Source organism: Manacus candei, unplaced genomic scaffold (assembly GCF_025592945.1).
Source record: "Manacus candei isolate 608988 ecotype Guabito, Panama unplaced genomic scaffold, ASM2559294v1 h1tg000060l, whole genome shotgun sequence".
Classification (NCBI taxonomy): domain Eukaryota; kingdom Metazoa; phylum Chordata; class Aves; order Passeriformes; family Pipridae; genus Manacus; species Manacus candei.
In genome coordinates, this window is record NW_026138108.1 from 6,047,067 (window position 1) to 6,069,209 (window position 22,143).

Sequence of the window (22,143 nt, forward strand, 5' to 3'; positions counted from 1 at the left end):
GGAAGATTGCAAAAGTAGCTTATGATTTCAGATGTCCCAGGTGCCAGATTTCTAAGTAATCTGTGTATTCTGAATTTGGTATCTAATGTGTACTTTGAGAGCAGGATCCATTTTAAATGTGTAATATTGGATGTTTAAACTGAACCATCAGAATTGCTGCCATTTTGAAAACGCTGTTCCAGAATTGTAATCAAATGACTAAGTATGGCCCACTACCATATTTTATTAAAAGTGATCACTCAGTGGGCTAATTATTTGCTGCAATCTTCATCTCAGTGACATGGCTGTCTGCTAGCAGCCAGTGTTGTCACTTTGATCTCTCCATCTCAGCTAACTGGTTTCTACCCTACCATCTCTCTAAGGGTGAACAACCTTATCCCAGGGTTATTATGATCTGAGTATTTTTTCTGAATGAATTTGAAAACTTGTAACCTCTGTGCAACTTTGTCCCTGGCTGGGACCAAAGGATGGCTTGATATTGCTGAGGAAGGAAGAGAGCAGAGTGTTTGCTCTTATCCTGCTACCTCTATTTCGAAGGGCTTAGCACTGGCAGTAAAAGTGGGTAGCAAGGAGAGCTAAACATTCACTTTATGCTTCAAAGCCGAGGATTCCAATAAATATGAATCTGGTCCCTCTGAGGACAGTGTTTCATGCTGACTGTGTTTGTAGTACTGTAGAAATTACTGTGTGATCGGTCCTTAATGTGATATTGGGTAAAGCACAATTTTTGCATATTTTTTTGTCTGGTTTCTAAGCAGGCTGAATTTTCTTATGAAAAAGTCATCTTTGGTTTGGTTTTAATATTGTCCTGGTGATATACTCTGTTGCTCTTTGCTGAGGCCTCTGTCAGCAGTAGGCTGTTTCTTATCAATTGTAACACACTGTGTAACACTGGTGAAAGAGCATAAACGTGGGCCTGTGTCAGTTTGCATTGAAATCATTGCAACAGCCATTGACTTCAGCAGGAATTGGACTGAGCTTCTCAAGTGAAATAATGTTTTCTTTTGTCATCTTATTAGAACAAGAGTAATGCTTCATAAACAACCTCAATGAAGGAGACTCAAGTACTGGAAAGATTTAGAGTACAAGAGACTGTTAATATTCTTTAATTTCTCTTTAACCATTGTATTTGTTAATAGCACATCTTGGAGTTTGGTTCATTGCAAGATGAAACAGGAAAAGAGTTATTGTTGTCTGGCTTGCCTGGGCACAAGAAGTGCGTGCTTATGGTTTGGGAGAAAAGCTGTTTGCTGTCATTTCACAAACAATATTTCAAAAGTCTTTCAAGCCAGAATGAGTCTGTTGACCTAACATACTAAGAAGTAATTTCCTGGAGCAGAAGACTGCTTTTCCAGGGTCACACTGAGACACTGACTCTGCTACAGGACCAATTAAGCGGGCTTCAGAGAGCGGGTGAAACTATCAGAAGGCGGCAAATTACCCCAACCATCCTTTGCTTTTTTTTTTATGGTAACTTTTTAACATGGGAATTTTCCAAGGCCACTGACATCTGTTGTGATGGCCATGAGTGCGTGTAAATTTCTTACTGTACAAAATAATCTTGTGTGTCTCTTTCCTCTGAGGAACTGATAAATTCTTACTTATCTCTTTACACCTTTCAGATCCTCACAGCAGAGTGTGCCTTACCTCAGCTGATCAGGACGATCCCCTCAGCTCTTACATCAATGCTAACTACATCAGGGTAAGGGCTCAGTAGTCCGATGTGTCTGTCTAGCCTCTGTCAGCTGCTGTTAAGGTAAACAGAATTGCAACATTCACTGGCTTTTAAAGGCATCCTAGCTGATCTGATTGCTCTTCTCTCCTGCTTACATTAGCTGAAAACCAAATCTCAAAGTGCACCTGTACAGATTCAGACCAGACAGAAACATACTTCTGCAGTTCTTGATGCAAATTCCTTGTCAACTGGCCTAACCAAGGCACTGGATAATCAGCCTGAATAAGGCTTTGACCTAGCCAGAGTCACCTCAAGGCTGTTGGACACTCTTTGCTGGAATTACGTGAGTCCATACTGTGCCTTCACTCCATGTACACGTGTTCAGGAGAGAGATGGAGAGGAGAACTGATGCCGCAAAGTCACCATTTCAACCAGTATAGCTCTCTGTTTTAAAGACCAAACCTTCAAGGTTGTGGTGGACATCTCTGTTAAAATTGATCTCTTGTTTTGTTGGCAGGGCTATGGAGGAGAGGAAAAGGTATATATTGCTACTCAGGGACCGATAGTTAATACTGTCACTGACTTCTGGAGAATGGTGTGGCAGGAGCGTTCTCCCATCATTGTCATGATTACCAATATAGAAGAGATGAATGAGGTAATGGTGTTACATTTAGTCTCTTTTTTAACCGTACTCTAGTAGATATTTTTGACATAGACACTAAACCAGCAAATAGAAGTTAGTTCAATGGCCTGTGCAATCAGAGCCAGCATTAAATTCTTCGGGCTCAAAGAAGATATGGGCTTCTCTTTCAGTTCCATTTACTGTAAGTCCTGTTTTGCTGTCTGACTCAGCCTACTGCTGGTTTTGCCATTTTCATCTCTCAGCTGACCTGAAACCTCTCCTAACCCAGCTCTATTTGCAGGCAGTCTTTGAAGTTCTCTCTAAAGGAATCAAAAACAATAGTAGCCCATAACTACTAAGGTTGAATATCTTCAATCAGTAGAGGTGCTGCTGCTTTATCTTGCATTTATTATGATTTGGCATCTATATGCACATTTCATTGAAGCTGTACCTGATTTCTGAAAAAATGCTAGTTATGACAATCAACAATTAGAACTGACTTGGATGTGGAGGACCTTTTCCTGAGTGCACGTAGGAAATGTTTTTAAAATACTGAAATACTGAAATTGTCTATTTGCCACCTACTTCCAGAAATTAAATTGTTATTGTGTTTCTGCTAGTCCACCTAAAGCAATTTATTTTTTTTTTCAGTTTAAAATACTGCTGCCCTCCAGCTGTTCATTACTTACCTGCTGAAATATTGCCCCATGGCAGAGTTGCAAGAACTATGTACATGGGCTTCAGCTCACAGACGTGTAGCTGAGCTTACATCTGCCTTTATTGCCAGTGTAAGATGGGAGAAAGTGGTCTGGGCATGTGTAGTGCTCTGCATCCTCCCTCACCACTAGCAGGAATGTGTAGTGGAGATATCCAAATGTTGTTTCTTAAACTGCAGCAGCAGTATATGTCAAGCTTGTCCTTGAGAACCCATTACTATTTAGGTGAGAGAGTTTCCTTTGGAGAAGAGGCTTTAGATATTTAGAAGCCCAAGAATATGGGCATGCATCCAGCATACACACAGAGTTATAATGACTTGCCTGCTTGCTGGATGCTTAGTACCCATAACCAGGCACGTGCACAAACCCTTAGCTTTTCCCAGTTATAAAGTAAATAAATTTAACCTTGAACTGCACTGAAAAAAAAACGTGAACAAGACGGACACAAAATTATCATGCTTTGCAAGTGAAAAATGTTCAGTTATTACAGCTGGCTGATTAGACATGTACTGTCAAGGCATTGCTGATGCAAAATATAGTATGCTGTTGATCTAAAAGTTATGTTTTCACTAACATTTTTAAGCTTGCATATGCCTGTGTCTGAGCAGCAGCACTGAAGTAATAACTTGCTTGTTGATCTAAGTTGCCGGTTTCTGGCACGTAAGATGTTAAAATGTCATGACAAAGTGTACTAGAATCTTTTGAGGACTTTGAGGTTTGAAGAGGAAATACTGATTCTGAATGACATACCTGGTGATAAGTTCTTCCACTATAGTTTTCATGGCAAGATTGTATACCATGAATGCAAAATAATCTTTATGTCTGAACTGCCTCTTAACCATACTGGCCAAGTATTTTACCCCTCCTGTCAGTCTTGGGAAGCAGTGTGCTGCAGTACTGATGCACTACATAACTGGAGCTTGTTACAGCCTATATGTCACAACAGAGCTGCTGAGTCTTTTCTGATACCTTTTGTGTCAAAAATTAAATGGTGTCAGGAATCTCACCCATAAATACAGGGCCTTGTCATGTAAATGACTTCTATATTAATTTCCTTCTTCTGTAACATATATATTAAAATATGAATAACGGGACTCAGAAGTACCTAGATTCAAAACCAAAACCTTTGTTCAGCAATGATGCTCATAAGAGGGGCTTTGCATTCCTTCTCAGTGCAATGACTTCACTAATGTAAGTATTAAAAGCTCTGTACCTCAGCCCTCTGTCACTTCTAATCTGAACTGACAGACAGCCCACAGAAATGAGTGGGCCATCTTACTCCACTCCTTTAAGCAGAGCAATGTCTGTGCTATTGATAGCTACTGGAGCTCTTGACAATTTTTACAGTGGATTCTGCAGTTTATGAGAAAAAACACAATCTGCGTAAATAACTTTGCAGAGACACAGTGGGCCACACTCCCAGTGGGTTATTAACTGAGGCACCGTGCAGATGGAACAACACTGATTCTCCCACACAAAAATTTTTACTCAATAACTTTGCAAGGTACTTTTCTCTTGTTAGTCTTTCTCCTGAAGCACAATTATTTTTGGTGGAGGAGAGCAAAATGATTTAACTTGCTTCCTTCAAGATTGTGTGCAGCTATGTGAGAGAGGAATCTTACAGGCATCATCTTTACCAAAGTTTGTTGAATAGTAGATACCTACTCTCCTGTGATGACAAGATTGCCTCTTGCATTATCACAAGGGAGCCTTTTTCCCAGATTCTGCCTTGTTCACGTCATTCCTTGTCCATGAAGTAATTTGTGCACCATCTTGAAATGCCTGTCTCTGCCTTTGCATATGGATCAGTTCTAGGAAGCTGCATACAAAAAAACAGTCTTTTTTAGTCCTCCTTACAGGATGGGAGTGCTTACAAATTTTTAGCTTATCTTTAGTATATTGGTACCACAAAGTGGATTTGCAACTGGACTGTAGTTTCTGAATCTCTAATTGTCAGATTGTGCTGGCTGCATCTCTGACTGGTTTGGGGCAAAATCAGTCTAATATCTCTCACTGCTATTGCTTCCTTTTAGTTCCTTAGCTTTGAAAGATTCTCACTGACAATTTTAAGTGGATTTTGATACGCAATCTATTTCCCAAAACATTCCTAGTCATATTATTTTATACAAAAACTTATGCAAATGATCATTTTATATTCAGAGAGCACTGAGTCTTTATAAAAAAATAGGAAAGCTGTATTTTGTGTTTCCATATTGGTAACTAGTGTGTATTATACTAATCATTATTATCTTAAGAAAGGGATTAATCTAAAAACACAAGCACATTGCCACTGGTCTCCCTAATGAACCTTCAAAATGCACATCAGCTGCACAAAGATAAATAAGGATGTGTGTATTTAAAAGATTTGGTTAGTAATTACTTGATTTGTGCATTTTTAATCAAGCAATCAGGCTATTATGAGTGCAGCAAAAATCAGCTGAAATGTGGTCCCTGTTTAGAAAGTGAAAACTTGTACTTGTTATAGAAACAAAGTTTATTCATATTCATCTATGCATGTGCTATATCCAGTTTCAGAGGAGCAAAAATGAACCTCCCTTGATACCTGCTTAACTAGATTTATTTTATATTGCACACAGAAATGCACAGAATATTGGCCAGAGGAACAGGTCACCTATGAAGGCATAGAAATCACAGTTAACAGAGTCATACAAGCAGACGATTACCGTTTAAGGCTCATCACCCTCAAGGTAAATCACTCCAATGTACTTACAGTAGTTTAGAAGTCTAAACCTATACATTGAGGTGTTCATGGATAGTCATGTAGAAATCTTCTGTGAGGTGTACTGCTGTACAAATACCACTTTTCATTACTGAAGTCGTCGTAACTTTGCTCGGCTCGTTGATATGAAGACTACAGTAAAATAAGCAGTCAGAGATTTAGGCTGCATGTGTACAGTCTGAAAGCCACCAGGCCAGTTGTAGTAGGATGGCATTCACTTGGTAAGAAACCAGTGACTCATTCTGTGCCTGTGTCCTCTGAGTTCACTGATCATTTAGAATGACATGGTAGCTCACAGAGAGCTTCTTACTAGCCTTTGCAAGTCATACTACAGACAGCACTTGTGGAGTAACGCACTAAACTCTGTGGTGATGTTCTGTAGAATTCAAAGGCTTGTTTATTCATAGGGCCATGGACTTGGGCAAAGGGCTACTAATTACTAACAGGGAATTTTTAACCTGCATGGCATCTTACATAATTTGTAGTATGTATAGGTAGACCCCTAAGAAATATTCTTGTCTTTTTATGGTCATTATTAGGATGCTGTCAGACTGAGCTGTTTATACTTAAGATGACTTGTGCTACTAGCAAGAAGTGGAGGAGTTGAGAACGCAACAAAAGACGTTTTAATTTTGCTTACCTATTTTCAGTTTCTCTCAGCACTGGGACTACTGGTCTGCTTGGCACTTGTCAGTGGTATGGTAGCACCACTTCTGTTCCCTAAGTCTAAACCCCTTTCAATAGGTACTATACTAATTTATTCTTTGAGTAATTTGTCTGACTTGACTTCAAAGATACTTTAAGGGATCATTCTGCTCCAAGACACTAAAACTGTTGATGACTCTTAAAAGTATTTTCTCCACAACATTCTTCATGCTTACATTTCTAAATATTAGTGTCTTTCCAACTAACTGTATATGTATTTTTATATACCAGTAACCATTCTATCATCTTGTTGATAGAAAACTTAAACATGGGTTTGATTTTCTAAGTACTTAGATACTACTTGATCTAAACTACTGAGGTCCTATTTTACAACTGTTTTCATTGCTAGGTTCTAGAATATCAAACTACATGTTTCAATAAGAACAGTCTATTTACATAAACTTCATACATCTTTCATGTACCAGATCTATCCCTGACCTCAGTATAACACCACAGTTTCTTTCCAAGCTGGAAAAACTCTTCTTTTATCCAACCAGTTTCAAGTCTCTTCAGCCATATGCTAATAGGCAGAAAGCCAGCATATGATATCCCATGTCTGGGATGTTCAGAGTGTGGAAAGTCTGTCACTCAGGCTTTTGGCTAAGGCAGCAAGGAGAAAATCACACTCCCTGACAAGTGGGAAGTGACATGTTGCAGAGTTGCAGCTTCATCCGAGTTAAACAATGTTTTTTGTTTTCAGTACTAGTGTGGCAATGTCTCTTTCTCCCCACCCCAAGCATCAGGATGTGAACTGTTGAATTCTAAAGCTGAAATAAAGATTCCATTTGTTAAGTTACCATTGCCTAGAGCTGTACATTTATCATTTAATAGCAATAGTGGAGTAGGAGCTCCAAACCATGCGTACATTAAGTGACTTGGTAGTGAAAACTGGAGAAACCATGAATAGACTTCTGTTTTCCCTTAAACAGGAGTGGTCAGAAATATACAACACCACCAGCAGCAATATATGACTACTGCATGTTTTACAGAGTGGACTGTCATACTTCTCACAGTATAGAGGACAGGATTTGACAAGCTTCAGGAATTTATAGAAAGCTCAGGCAATAGGCAAGGGATTTTTCCCTTCTCAGAGAAACCTGCCAGTGCCTAGTCACTGATTCATGACCTCAACTACAGCATATGTGATAGTAGACTTCAAACCATCACTTAAATTTTGCTTCCTCCTAAGTGTTCCTATGTCTTCTCTGTCTCAAGGAACCACCAATAGAGAATATTTTGTTAAAGTCAAAGCAGAAGTGTACAGAACCACAAAAGTTAGAATTCTCTAAGCAGAAGCATAAAACTTTTATCACCGTAGACAAAACTAAAGACATCCAGAGTTCATCTTTAGAACTTTGGCTGTTTTCCATTGCTGTCAACTAAGCGACTTTATGTAGTGATTCATGTTTTTCTTCGGATGACTTTCATCTTTTACTTTTTTCTCTGTGTTATTGACAACATTTGTATTATCATTTTTAACAACTGAGCTAAGAATCAGGTGTTCATAACTTCTGTGGCTCACACATAGTCACATTCAAATGCAACTGTCTATGTTCCTGTTTCAGAGGAGTGTTTGATTGGATTTACTGAAGTGAGCTCAAGTACTATTCATGACAACTGATAATGCTCTCTTAAACAAAATATTTTCTCATTAGGGTAAATAACCTAAGGCCAGGCTCTGTGCTACAATAGTAAGATTCTCTTTTCCTAAAGTGAGTTATATGTAGCTTTAAGGTTCCTATGACTGTTCTTCAATGAGCATTTTAAACCCACTGTAAGATGGAACAGCATCTCAATGAAGCTGAGCCTCCTGTTGCCCAGCTCCCTTGTTCCTACCTTTGTGCCATCTCTCCCATGTTCCCTCACAAACATTTATATGACTGTGTGGTAAGCCAAAGGGGGAAGCCAATAAATCCATCTGAAAATTAATCAGTCTCAAGAAAGTAAAAAGATTTAACTTGATCACTTTCCCAATCTAATTCACTGTGAAGCTGTGCAAAAGCTCTGTCAACCAAAGAGAAGGATGGAAAATGGCACAGTCACAGAGCACTCTTAACATTCAGTCTCTGACAGTCATAGGGAGGGACTTGGGAATACAGATGACAGAAACTATTTTCAGGTTTTTGTGCCTTGTTCTTTATAAGAGCCAAATTTGTCTTTTTTTTCCCCCCTCCCCTCTTCAACTCAGACAGCGTCGTGTTGAAGGGAGGGTTGTGGAAGATAACATTTCTGTTCCTGGACCTTTTGAAAACATTTATTTAGCCCTGTGCCAGCTGGCTTATGTAATGGCTGTAGGCTAAGGCCAGTTGCCTGAGCACCATGTTACTATTTTGCACCTTTAGAAATCAGACAGAAGGATCACTTTGAACACACAAAATCAGAAGCGCACAGTGCTACTTGGCACTTGGAAAAGGAAATGGCATATTTGCTATTTCATAGCCATGCTGAGGCAGAGAATTAGAATTTGTGTCTCTCAAAAAGCCATGGACTGCAGCTAGAGACAATTCCAACCTTCCATAGAGTCTCTGAATTTCTCACAGTGTCTAAGAGACGAGTAGAATTGACAGGAAACTGATGTAAGTCTGTCTGTCAGAAGAGATAGAAAAATAAGCTCCCATCTCTCTCCCTCATCTATTTATCTAGCTATCAGAGACAGAGATATGGCTCCTGGCTCTCTGTCTGTCAAATACATTATGAAAGCAATTATGTCACAAGCACAGCTCTGGCTTTGCTGAATGAATCTGTCAAGAGGGAACAGACTGCCTGGAGTGTTTTGCACATGGCTCTTGGCACTAAAAGAGCAGAATACTTTAGGAGGGAGGATTTTTTTTTTTTTAAAGCAGTATACTGAAGTGCAGACATGATATTTGAAGTCCAGACTTCTATGTTGTGTGGCTTCCAATATGGATCTCTCCATTAACATTCACATAATGGTTGGGTTGGAAGGGACCACTAAAGATCATCTGGTTCAAGCCTCCTGCTAAAGCAGGTTCACCTAGAGCAGGTTGCATGGGATTTTGTCCAGGTGAGTTTTGAATATCTCTCGAGAAAGAGACTCCACAACCTCTCTGGGCAGCTTGTTTCAGTGCTCTGTCACCCAGAAAAGGTTTTCCTCATGTTCAGATGGAACTTACTGTGTTTCAGGTTGCCCCTTATCCTGTTGTTGGGCACTACTGAAAAGAGTCTGGCTCCACCCTTCTAACACCCTCCCTTCAGATATTTATAGACATCATTAAGGTCCCCTCTCAGTCATCTCTTCTCTAGGCTAAACAAGCCCAGCTCCCTCAGCCTTTCCTTAGCAGTGGGGTGCTCCAGTGCCCTAATCATCTTTGTGACCTTCCACTGGACCCTCTCCAGTAGTGCCTTGTCTCCCTTGAACTGAGGAGCCCAGAACTGGACACAGCACTCCAGGTGAGACTTCACTGAGGCTGAATAGAGGGGCAGGGTCAACCCCCACGACCCTCTGTCAATGCTCTTCCTAATCCACCTTAGGATACCCTTGGCCTTCTTGGTCCCAAGGGCACACTGCTGGCTCATCGACACACTGTCGTCCACCAGGACCCCCAGGTCCTTCCCCACAGAGCTGCTTCCCAGTAGGTCAGTCCCCAGCCTGTGCTGGTGCAAGGGATTATTCCTCCCCAGGTGAAGGACCCTGTACTTGCCTGTGTTGAACTTCATCAAGTTTCGCTCCACCCAACTCTCCAGCCTGTCCAGGTGTCACAGAATGGCAGCACAGCCTTCTGGTCTATCAGCCACTCCTCTCGGTTTTGTATCACCAGCAAACATACTGAGGGTACACTCTGTCCCTTCATCCAGGTCTTTGATGAGTAAAATTAACAGTACTGGACCCAGTGCTGACCTTTGGGGAACAATGCTAGCTGCAGGCCTCCAGCTGACTCTTCAACACTGTTCACAACCCTCTGAGCTCTGCTGTTCAGTCAGTTCTCAATCCACATCAGTGTTGACTCATCTAACCTGTGCTTCCTGAGCTTGCCTATGGGAATGTTATGGGAGACAGTGTCAAAAGTCACTGTCCCCTCATCTGTCCACTGCTGTCCCTTCATCTACCCAGACAGTCACACCATCACAGAAAGCTGTCAGATTGGTCAAGCATGATTACCCCTCAGTAAATCCATGTTGAATACTCCAGATAACCTTCTTTTCCTCCTCATGTTTAGAGGTGACATCCAGGGTGAACTATTCAATCACCTTTCTGGGGATGGAGCTGAGGCTGACTGGCCTGTAGCTCCCTGGGTCCTCTTTGCCCTTTTTTAAGATTGGGGTGACACCCCTTTTGCTTGATTTCTTACCCAGAAGGATGCACCAATCTTGAGCTTTGAGGAAGCGATCCTTGAATATTAGCCAGCTGTATTGGACCTCCCATCTTCTAGGGCTCTAACCCAGGGGATTCCTCCAGTTAATTTCTTGAAGAAAGCAAAGTTAGCTCTCCTAAAGTTCAGGCTTGTAGTCCTACTTACTACCCTTGCTTCTTCCGAGCAGGATCCTGAATTCTATCCTATCTTGGTCACTGCGGCCAAGGCTGCCCCCAACCTTCATGTGCCCAACCAGCCCCTCTTTGTTAATACAAGGTCCAGCAGCACACCTCTCCTCTTTGACTCTTCCACCACCTGTATCAAAAAGTACTCTGCAGCAATCTCCTGGACCGCATGCATCCAACTGTGTTGTCTTTCCAGCAGATTGATTCAGTCATCTCACTCTGAAAGGGAAGACCATGTTTCAGTATCAATTTACAACGAGAAGTTCTTTTAAAACTTTGTGGTGTTTGTCTTAACTGGATTGCAGAAAGGAGAAGAAGTCAGAAACCTGAAACATTACTGGTACACATCTTGGCCAGACCAGAAGACACCAGATCAAGCCCCTCCTCTGTTACAGCTAGTACTGGAAGTGGAAGAGGCCATGCAGAGTGCAGAGGAGAAGAATGCCCCAGTGATTGTTCACTGCAGGTAAATAAATGTTGTACATAAATTCTAAGGGCTTCTTTTCATGGCATAGTGCAGATACTATCATGTAGGCCATAAGTCAGACATTGGAGATCTTGTCCAACTGCTTCTGAAATATGCTTGGAAGTTCAAATATTTAATGACAATAGTTGTCTATTACCCAGTGTCGCATTCAGATACAGATTGAGATGAACACAGAAGCTGGTGGAGGCTCAGTTACCTGTAAGAATGCCTTCCTTTCATTTTCCTTACCAGTATTATATGCTTTTAATGATCTTTAAAGGGCCAAGTTTGCAAAGATTGACATAGTTTTGATGAAATTGAGTAGGAAGACACATGCAAGAAGAAAAATAAAAACATTAAACTTTAAACTTCAAACCCCCTTTTTTTAGATTCCTCCTTTGCTTAAAAAAAAAAATCTTTATTAGGCCAAAGACAATAATTTAAGTATAGCACATAAATGAAACAGTGACAAATCAGCAAAGCTGATTGCAGCAAGTACTAACCAACAGTCAGGAAATTTATGCAATTGATAGTAAAACTGAAGTATCAGTAAAAAGCCCTGGCAAAGATGAAAACTTCCTGTATGGAAGGAACAAAATCCTTACAGTGGTTTGAAGCCTGATGAGAAAATTGTAATTATCAATCAGAGCAGAATAAAAATAGATGAAGATAGATACTTCTGTCTTCAGAAAGAAGTAGGATATGTACTTAGCACTTGTAGATGTGATGAAGTATGTTCTTCTGCACTGCTAACTAGGGAGTGTGTTAAGCAACGACTACTGACCATCATTAAATCAGATATGCTGAATGATTTTCATCCAAGGGTATTTAAAAAAGTTGGTTCACAGACTCTAAACCATTAAAGTTTGTAGTTGAATGTAGTTGAATGTAGTTCTCGGAAAATTTGAGAAGTTCCAGAGGTCTAAAAGCAAGTCCTGTTTTGCCAGTGCTTAGAAAGGTTAAATGTGATTACTTGGAAACTAGAAGTCAGTTGTCAAAGCAGTTATTTCAGGTAAATAGCAGAAAGACTGATAAGAGGTGCAGTTATCTTGCCAGGGTAATCTTCCATAATTTCAATAAAATACATTTTGCCAAATAGATTTTTATAAGGAATTTTACTTCATTTTGCATAACATTTTCTAGGAAACAGCAGATGGTTGTTCTCCAAAATCCGTAGTAAATGGGTATTATACAATGTGAATGTTTTTAAAGAGCCTGTTGACATGAATGATTGGTTAGCCTGGTGTCATCAAAAATCCTTCTATAGGCTAATATGGAGTAAACACTAGTAAAAAGTTTGTATGATACCACATGTGCAGTTTTTCTGCCTATGTTTTTAAACAGATGTTAACAAATTGGGAAGAGTTCAGACAAAAATAAGAAATGTTTTTTAAGAAGGTCCTCTTTGCCCTTGGAAATCTGTGACTGTATAAGAGCTCCTTGAAGCATTATGGTATTTGCTGCAGGTGAAGCTGCTGGTCACCATGTCACTCTTTCTATGCATATTTTTTTGTCCTCTTGTAAGGTTCATCCTCAGGACAAAGTAATAATCTGGGGAGAAATGGGGTACTTTTATTTGAAAAAAACTACTAGGAGGTATAGTGAAAGAATTATAAAGTATTTTATGTGGATAATGTGCCACTCTTGTGCAGTCTTGGAGGGATTATGACCTTGTCTGGGCCACTGAGAGACCTGCAGCTTCCCCTGGGACAAGTGCTGTCCCAGTGCTGTTTGCTTTATCTAAAAATGGGTGTTTTTTCCTTTCTTTGCAAAATGCTCTGGAATCTATATGTCAGGACCTCTGGCTCTGTGCTATGGTCTGTTTGGTTATGGGCAACTAGAAGATGAAGGACTTTGTGAGCAGCAGTGAACCATGAATTCCACTGTTTCTTGTACATTTGTTGCCAGTGGTTTTGCATTATGACTTTCTCGCAATGTAAATGAAAGCAGGATTTCTTGTAGTTGTGTCAAGTAATTATTCCTGAGTGTGCTCACTTAATTATTTCACGGATAAGAAGGGCTTCCAGCATTTGCTGCTAGTTTATTAGGTGATAAGAAGAATTCACAGCTTCTGTAGCACTGTGCCTTTGAGAATAAATTCAATTCTGGTCATTAACCAAGGACTGAATCAGATATAAAGGAGTTCAGGAAAGACAAACACATTTCTTTATTAGCAAATTTGTTGTATCCTGCTCTAATTCAGATAATTACTAGATTGTAGATCTGATCAGCAAATGGCATCACACTTACTATATTGCTGCTAGCTCTAATAATTTCACCAAGGGTTACATTTTTTGATGCACTTGTGAATGAAAATAACTTTCAAAGAAGCTGTTAGAATTAAGAATGTCAAAGCAAAATTTGCCTTCAAAGTGAGGGTTGCTGTCAAACCAAATCTAACTAAGAAATACAGTTTAATTGCTTTTTTTCAATGGTTCAATGGCAGGTTCAACAACATATTGGGTCAAGTGGTATCTAATAGTCCATTTTTAGCACTGTATGTGCAATGTTCACCCTTTTGCTATGAGTGGCTCACACTTAATCGTGTTATCCCACTGAAGTTAGTATGTTTTCCTAGTTTGGGCTTTCTGTCTGGAAGCGCTCACCTGGCAAAGGTCAGAGGGGCAAAAAAGATAATGGGGTTTGTACTGGTTTAATGGTACTTGTTTAGCAAGGAAGTTCCAAAGTCATTCTGACATCTCCACCACCTCTCTTTGCTTTTCCCTTCCTCAGTGCAGGCATCGGGAGGACTGGCTGCTTTATTGCAACCAGTGTGTGCTGTAAACAGCTGAAGAATGAGGGCATAGTTGACATATTGCGAACAGCCTGCCAGTTACGGTTAGACAGGTAAGAAAGCCTGTTTCCTTTCCAGAAAAATAAGAAGAAAAATGGTAACATTTCCCTCTGTTTAAAGAGAAACAAATGGGAAGAGGAGAAAAACAAAGGCAAGTGGAGGTCAAGAGAGAACGTCCTTGAAGGAAGTTTTCGTGTTCTAAACTGTTCTGACTTGTAATCTTTGCCTATTTTATGAACAGTAAACCTAATGAACAGCCATAGAACTGAGCTAGACTCACAGCTGGCATCAAAATCTGCATAGCTGCCCATCTCCATGCAGCAAGGGATGGCCTTTTACTAGCTGAGAAGTTAGCCCCATATTCATACAGAAGCAAAGGCTCAAAGATCTGCTGTACAGGTCTCTGCTACTCTGTTCAGAGCCATGGATCACGACTTTCCTCCCAGGTGGAGTAAATAAAACTGGTCTCACATACTGGGAACTGTGAGCCATGTTGGGAGAGACATTGCTTGGAGAGGGAGACAATCTGGAGTGTTTGGAGACATATGAAAGGAGCTGTGAAAATTTCCACAAATTCAATGGTTTCCAGTTAAGCATTTCTTAACACACCACCTTGAGTTTGATTATGAAGTAAACAGACTTGAATTTTGCACCAGAGATGTTATTTTTCCTCTCCCACTGGTTTCAAGTGCCATCAAAACATGTCTCAGTGCTCTCTCTAATGATAATGATAAATGTAGTCGGGGGAAGAGATGTCACGAAAAACATACCAAAGATTTTTCTGAGGGGAAAAAAAGAACCTCAACCCCACGCTGAACTTTATTTCAGAGGAGAAATTATGCTCAGTGGGAGGGAGAAAATGAAATGCTTGCTGCCCTGCTGAGGCTCTGATAGACAAGGACCTGCAGGGGCTTAGAGATTTGGCTATTTCAATGGATTTCAGACCAGACAAGGAAAGGCTTCTTGAGAAAAAGAAAACCAGAATATGAATAGTGAATGCTGATCATCCACAGACCAATGAAATATCTGTCTGGATGTGAAATATCTTGTGTCTGTGACTAATGTTACAGAGGAAAATAGCCATACAAATGAAGGTTGAAGATGCCTGCTTACAAATGAGTGTGATACAGAAAGCCAATTAAAAATACAAGGAGGAGGCAGAGGGGAACTGGCAGTCATTTTTAGAGGCTGAAGAAGGGAAATCACACTTATAGGACACCACAGAGGGAAAGAAAGACTGCAGGAACCTCTGTAGCTGTCACATACCTCTCAGGAGTGGGATGGGATAGAAAAAAGCCATTTAAATGTTATGGGCTAAAATACTCAAGACAGAAAGCATATCACCATCCTTCCTACTGAATAGCGTGATTTCTTCAAGGACTGAAAAATGGGGCTCATAGTCTCTTGAAAGGCATGCTGCCATCCACTCTCATTTTCACTAAACCCCCGCAAAAACTCCATGTGACTTCAAAAGTAGCATGAGATGATGAGACAGTGTCTAAGCAGCTACAGGAAGGAAGACTGTCTGTGTCTCCTCCTCTTGCCTGGTCATTACTGGCTAGAGAAAACAGGGTGAATGGGAAGGAGTCACCAGGTATGCAGGGAAAGAGGATTGCATGCAGGCCTGAGTAGATGTGTAAAGGAATGCCCCTCACTGCTTCACACAGAAGTACAGAGGTTGACATTAGCCCTAAGAACCACCTTTGACGTTGCCATGGGTGGGAAGAGAACAAATGTTTCTTTCCCTTCATTCTCTCACAGATCCCTTGAAAAAATCCTGTGCACTGGGCTTTGTATCAGTGGCCAACAGCTGATCCTAAAATAACCTATTATGACTAAGGAGAGGAAGTAATCATTCCTGCATCCTTCCCACAGTGCTGAGAGACATTTGCTGTCATTGCCCACAAAGCAACGCAGATTTGAAAGGTTTCTGTGGCAAAAAGGGGTGAAAATATAATTTATCTATTCTGTGCCAAAGCCTGGACAGCAAGCACATGTCATGGCATGTATATGTGTGGGAAGGGAGGAAGCCATCACATAGCAGGGAATCAGATAAAAAGGAAAATAATTTCCTGTGGTCTGAAATTCAATGACCACCTTAGTGCCTGTGTTGCTACAACTTCAGGGTGCAACCCCACTGTTAATGGAATTGCTTGGGAATTAATTGTCAGATATGACTAACGTTCCTCGTGTGTCACAGGCTGACGTAGATGTATTTCAGTTCTCTGTGCAGCACAGAGGGACTCGGAAATAGATCAGCTGGGAGCTTGTATTAAGTAGAGCAGGTGGGGGGGGAGATGCTCAGCTAGGAAATATAGTTTTTGGAAACACAGTGGGTGTTTTTCACCTTTGCTAATTGATGAGAGTTGGAGTGTGGGTCCCTGCCCTTCCCTGCTCATTGTTATTTCAAGGAGTGGCTTAACAAAATAAGTGCAAGAGGCTGGAGGAGAATGTTGTCTTGCCCACTCAGCTCCCCCTTACTTCTATGGTTACTGTGTGACCCATAATTGTGAAGCTGGACCCCATAGAAAAGGCAGTTCCCGAGGAGAGTGTCTGCTATCCATTTGGCTCAGAGGAAGGAACTTTCATTAATTTCCTCTGGTGAAGGTTTCTAAGGGAATGCACCACTTAGGCACTTCCTCAGACTGACACGGTGTGGTTGGCTCTGCTCACCCACAGGTTCCCATGTTGCTCAACCCCACTGGTCATTTCAGCCTCCTTTTGGCACAGTGCCCCCAGGATCTGTGCTACAGCACCAGTGCTGGCACAATTCTGCATACACTTTTTGTGAGTTTGAACCATGGGTTTCAATTCTTTTCTAATGCATTACCAAGAGGTCATATCACCTTTGATGGGGTATTCTTGGCAGAATTTTAAATGTTTATTAAATCTGCTTAAAATTAACAACTTCATCCTGATTATTTTTGTTCATTTCTTTCTCCCCCTGTAGTGCCCATGTGTTGCTTAATACGCTACTTGCAGAAACACACAGTTTAATGATACATGGAAAATCAAACTGTTTTTGCTTCTGCTTGCACTTCCTTTCAGGTTTGCAGTTTTAAAGAGAACAGTAAAAGCTGAAAAACAAGCTGAACCAAAATAGATTACTGTACTGGGAGTCTTTTACTATCAAGGTGTGCACCAACAGTCAACTCAGCTACAAATCTGAGTAACTTTTCTAAAGTTACATTGTCTGTTCCAAAATCCTGCTAGCCATCCCTAGGGCTCCCTGGTGAACTTGCCAAAAACATGATGTGGGATGGCACAGAGGGAAGAATCCTTATTGCAGAATGAGAAATTTGTATCAGTTGTCTGGGCTGGGCTGACCTGGCCTAGCTCTCTATAGTCCCAAATTCAGTCCCTAGTACAACTGTGAAGTCTTGGATAAGCTACTTCCCCTCTTTATTTCCCCTGCTCCCATCTATCTCTCTAGAGCTTTCGGATGGGGATTGCTTTTCACAGTGTTTAAAGTGGTTATTGGAGTACAGGTGCTCAGGTAAATGACGATGATGTTGCCTTATGGGATGAAGGCCTCTGACAAGGAAAATGAACATAAAGCCCATTCCTGTTCTCACTGCCTTGTGTCCTAGCTTAACAGAGGCTTTTAAAATGGAGCTCCAGGTCAGACTGCAAGCTGGTTGCAATCAAGGGGCACTCCTCACTCATTTCAGGAAGCGTTGGAATAGACCTTTGGTTTGGTGCACAAGCTTTATGTTAGCTGTGCTATTTCCTCGTGTGCTTGCATGTAATAGGACTGCTATTTCCCTCCCCTTTTTTTCTTTCCTTTTCAGGGGAGGAATGATCCAGACTTGTGAACAGTATCAATTTGTCCATCATGTCATGAGCTTGTACGGAAAACAGCTTTCGAGAACAGCAGAAGAATAAGTATCCATTATATTCCTAAAGGCTAAAGCCAAGAGAACTTTTGACTGCATTCAGATATATTTCAGATCTGATACGAGACACACGGTAACCTGGCTGTCTTAGCTGGAAAGATATATTATTTTACTTTGATATTGCTTTTATGCTCTTGTTTGCATTGACATTTAAGAGCTGAGGTACACCTTGTCTTAAACTATGTGACAGGACATAATCTTCACCAAAAAAGGCTTATTTATACTGTAAATAAGAATAGTAGCTTCATTTGTTACAAAAGCAAGAAAAAAAATCAGAAAAAAATCCACTGTCTTCAGTTTGCTACTTTTTAAAAGATCATTGCTAATATATCCAAATACAGTGTGAAACTTTTCAAATTGTCATGCTGAAATGTGCCGTATGTTGACTAAGCTTGAAAGTAACTTTTTGCCTCTTTCTGATTGTTTTTACATATAAAATTACCGAATACTGTGTATATCGTAAACTTTCTGAGCCTCTGCATTGAAAGATTCAAGTAGATTCACATTGAAATGATGTTTCACACATCATGTTTGCTTGTTTATTTTTTCTAAAGCAGTCCACCACCAGTGTTATCAGTACTAAAGGGGAAAAAATATTTCAATTATGCGAGTCAAATTCTTACCTTGAATTCTTACCAGCACTGTACCCCAGTACCATGACAGTTGGCTGAATATGAGACAAATAGTAGAAATAAATCTGAACATAAATTCTTCACGCTTTACCTTTTCTTTGTCAATATTTTGGCATTTCAGTCATCTGGCAAACAGATTTGATTTTTACAAATAGTTTCTATTTTTACACTGTCAGACCACAATCTGAATACAATTTCCCCTGAAATCTGGGATTCAGAATCAGGTGAGGAATTTTGTGAGTTCGTATTTATTAAAAATGTAATAATAAAATCACTTGTAATCTATGAATTTAAACTTCTTTCAAAGCTTTGAAGGTGACCAGGTGCCCAGTGCTTATTAAAATTAATGCAAATTCTATAGGCACCTTTAAAAAAAAATCAGTCTGAACTTGTTGGCTGCTTTTTGATAAATTTGCCTTCAAACCAAATTTAGACAATCATTAGCCCTTTCTAACCACTAGTCCAGGCAGCAGTGTTTCCTTTTCAGTAATGCAGCCTGCTGCCCAGGTTTTTCATTTTAGAACTCAATCAGGCTGTGAAGACTGTATTTTGTGTTTAATGCTTACAGGTAAGCACATGTTTAAGTGCTTCATTAAGAGCAGAGAAAAATGGAGGTATGCAGGATCCTTGACATGAAAGATGAGTGTTTTATGAATAGAAGCTGTAATGACCTACTAAAAATATTTTTGCTTCTCTTTATTGTAACAATAACCAAAACCCACTGCTCATATTAGTGCAGGAGATTCTGCGAATTTACTGCACTTCCTAATCAGGAGAAGGTAAAGCAGCTTTCAGAACAATAAGGGCTGATCCTGCTCCCACTGATGTTTTGCCATTGACGTCAGCAGGTGCAGGGTAGGGCCCGAAATGTTATGCCTACAACTTCTTCACTGTGGGGAAAGTTTCCCATTGTTTCAGTACACATCTTTGTGTTTATTCTGTATCCATGAACCTGTAAAAATCCTGTCTGCAGGGTTTGCATGAACGTGTGGCAAAATGTGTTATCTTTAAACCTCTTGATTTTATTGCTGTATTTAAAATATTTCCTTCAGTGAGAAGCTAGCAGGAAGAACTGGCATTCTTTTTTAAAATACTGGTGGTAGTCATTAAATAGAGCAATAAACTTAAGCTTTTGAGCATAACATGACTGTTAGTTTTATGTAAATCTTGATAGCTATATTCTCCCCACTGCTACTGATTTCTTTAAAGGGGGTAACACTGTTCCATCTAAGCGCTCCTTAGAAATAACAAAATCACCGCTGATGTTCTAAATAACATTGTAAGTGGAACTCCTTATAAATGTTTTCAGCTGTTCAGTGCCCTTCAGTGTCAAAACTGGCTCAATGAATAAAATTACTTGCTCTGTCATCAGCTTCCTGTGCATCTGCTAAAGAATATTTGTGGATGATTTATAGGAGTGTGCATATAGGAGCTAAGTTCAATGTGTAAGTTGCCTCCTGCACAAGGAGACTTTCTAGAGGAGAATAGCTTTATGGCAAATGAGGTATAAAGGGCTCTAAGATACTGACCTTGAGATCCTTGTGCACATCCTCAGCAGGTGTTAGTTGGCAGTGCTTCACTGACTTGAGTAGAAGCGAACAATTTATACTGATGAAGGAAATCCAGCCTGATGTCCACTCCCATTCTACACATGTGGAATGCCCCGAGAGAGTGTTAATTGATAAAATTGGGCTGTTTTGCATCAAGTCACTGCTACAAAGCACATGTCAGCCTAGTTGCACGGTCTGGTTAGGAGGGTTGCACTGCTGCCATCTTGTACCAGGCAAGAGCATACCACTTGTCAGGATCAAAATATTCAAATGCCTCTTGAAACGTTATTTTTGTCTAACAGATTTGGAGCTAATCCTCCTATTTGCTCTTCGGCCTTTTTATAATTAACGTATTTCTGTCTCTTTTTTTTCTTTACTGTTTTTTAAATAGAATTTGATGTCTGAAGGACCTTTTATCAGCTGTTCTGATATCTTCTGACAGCAGAGGTAGTCTTAAGAAGCGCTTAAGATTAGCAGAAAGGAGCTCTGGCCGTGCACAAGCACTTGAGATGAGTGGGGCTGCTGCTTCTGTAATCAGTATGTTTGAAACCGAGCTGACAATAGGAACTAAGCTAAGCTATGTCTCTTGCTAGACTTGTCTTTTTACTGGACATTCTTTCTCTGTTAAATGAAAATTCCAAGCATACATCATCCACCCTCTCCAGCTTACTGTCCAGGCCTCTGTGAACTGAAGACTACAGCACTAATACCTACAACGCAGTTGTTTCCCAGAGAACTGAATTCCTCTCTGCAGGTGGGTAAGCATATAACAAACTTGAGATGGTTTTATTTAGAACCAACTGTGATGTCTTCTGTTTCATAAGCTTTTTCACACTTTGTGAACAGGGCAGACCCCAGCTCAATGCCCTGCTTTTTTGCTGTTCATTTGGTCATTGGTAATCACACTTAAGCAGTTTTATTATCTTGTTTATACTTCTGTCATGGTAACAGGCTAATGGCACATTCCATGCTTTTGTAGGTAGTCTGAGATCAGCAGATATCAGAGTTATGTAAAAACAAAAACTTAGATGCACTTGAGCATAAGACCTGTCCCCAGATAAAGTACATTTCACTCTCTGAAGGATCAAGATAAAGATGACTTGGTCAAATTATTCTGAAATGTGAACTACCCAGCAGTCATATAGAGTAGAGAACTGCATTCCTTGCAAGATTTTCAAAAGTATCTGTTTATTCTGGACTTTTCCTCTGTAATTAATCTACTTTGAAAAATCTTAGCCTGTGAATTTGCAGTTGCAAAATGAGCTTGAGAATGAAGACATCACTAAACAGGACCTTGCTTCCTGTCACTTCCCTGCTGTCTCTTCAGTGGAGAAATCGTGCAGCTTGTGCATCGGTGGCCTTAGAAAGTGTATGTCTGTTGGTTGTGAGTTGGCAGGTTTTAGAAGTGGACCTGAACTATTATGTTTTCATGTGTTCTTTCTCTGGAAGCCAGTTTAAACAAAGGGGTATGATAAATCTACAGTTTGTTAATCATAACCATGTCACTCTACTTTTGACATGAAGTGCGCTTTATAGATTTGCTATGGAGAAAAAGCAAAGCACTTTTTCTGAGATATGTGGGAAATAACCTTGTTTCTTCTGCCAAGTCTGTAGATGTACATTTGCTGTGTCTGCAAGAGTGATTATCAACTTAGGATAATGTAGGGCAGCTCAGGAGTCCTGCAAGGAAAAAAAATGCTCCATCCAAAAGCACAGAAGAAATATGTGAATGAAAGCAGCATTTGCAGCTTTGTGCATAAGATACAGGCAGTTGTATGCTCCAGGCAACACAAATGTTATTTTCAAATGTCTCAAAGTGAATTTCACATATTCAAAGAGGTTAATTCCT

General features: G+C 40.2%; 1 protein-coding gene across 9 annotated transcripts in view; it reads left to right on the plus strand.

Moving 5' to 3' along the window:
* The window catches only part of PTPN5 (protein tyrosine phosphatase non-receptor type 5), an 83,038-nt gene extending 62,923 nt beyond the window's left edge, over nt 1-20,115 (plus strand). For 8 of the 9 annotated variants that reach the window (XM_051804022.1, XM_051804025.1, XM_051804019.1 and 5 more), the window contains 6 exons: nt 1,623-1,702; nt 2,193-2,330; nt 5,611-5,721; nt 11,262-11,422; nt 14,156-14,269; nt 18,008-20,115. In XM_051804022.1, the coding sequence (XP_051659982.1) occupies nt 1,623-1,702; nt 2,193-2,330; nt 5,611-5,721; nt 11,262-11,422; nt 14,156-14,269; nt 18,008-18,101 (698 nt within the window). In that variant the 3' untranslated portion in view covers nt 18,102-20,115. The remainder of the gene's footprint in view (nt 1-1,622; nt 1,703-2,192; nt 2,331-5,610; nt 5,722-11,261; nt 11,423-14,155; nt 14,270-18,007) is intronic. The other variant, XM_051804026.1, reaches the window with a different exon arrangement.
* Nucleotides 20,116-22,143: the final 2,028 nt, after the last annotated feature.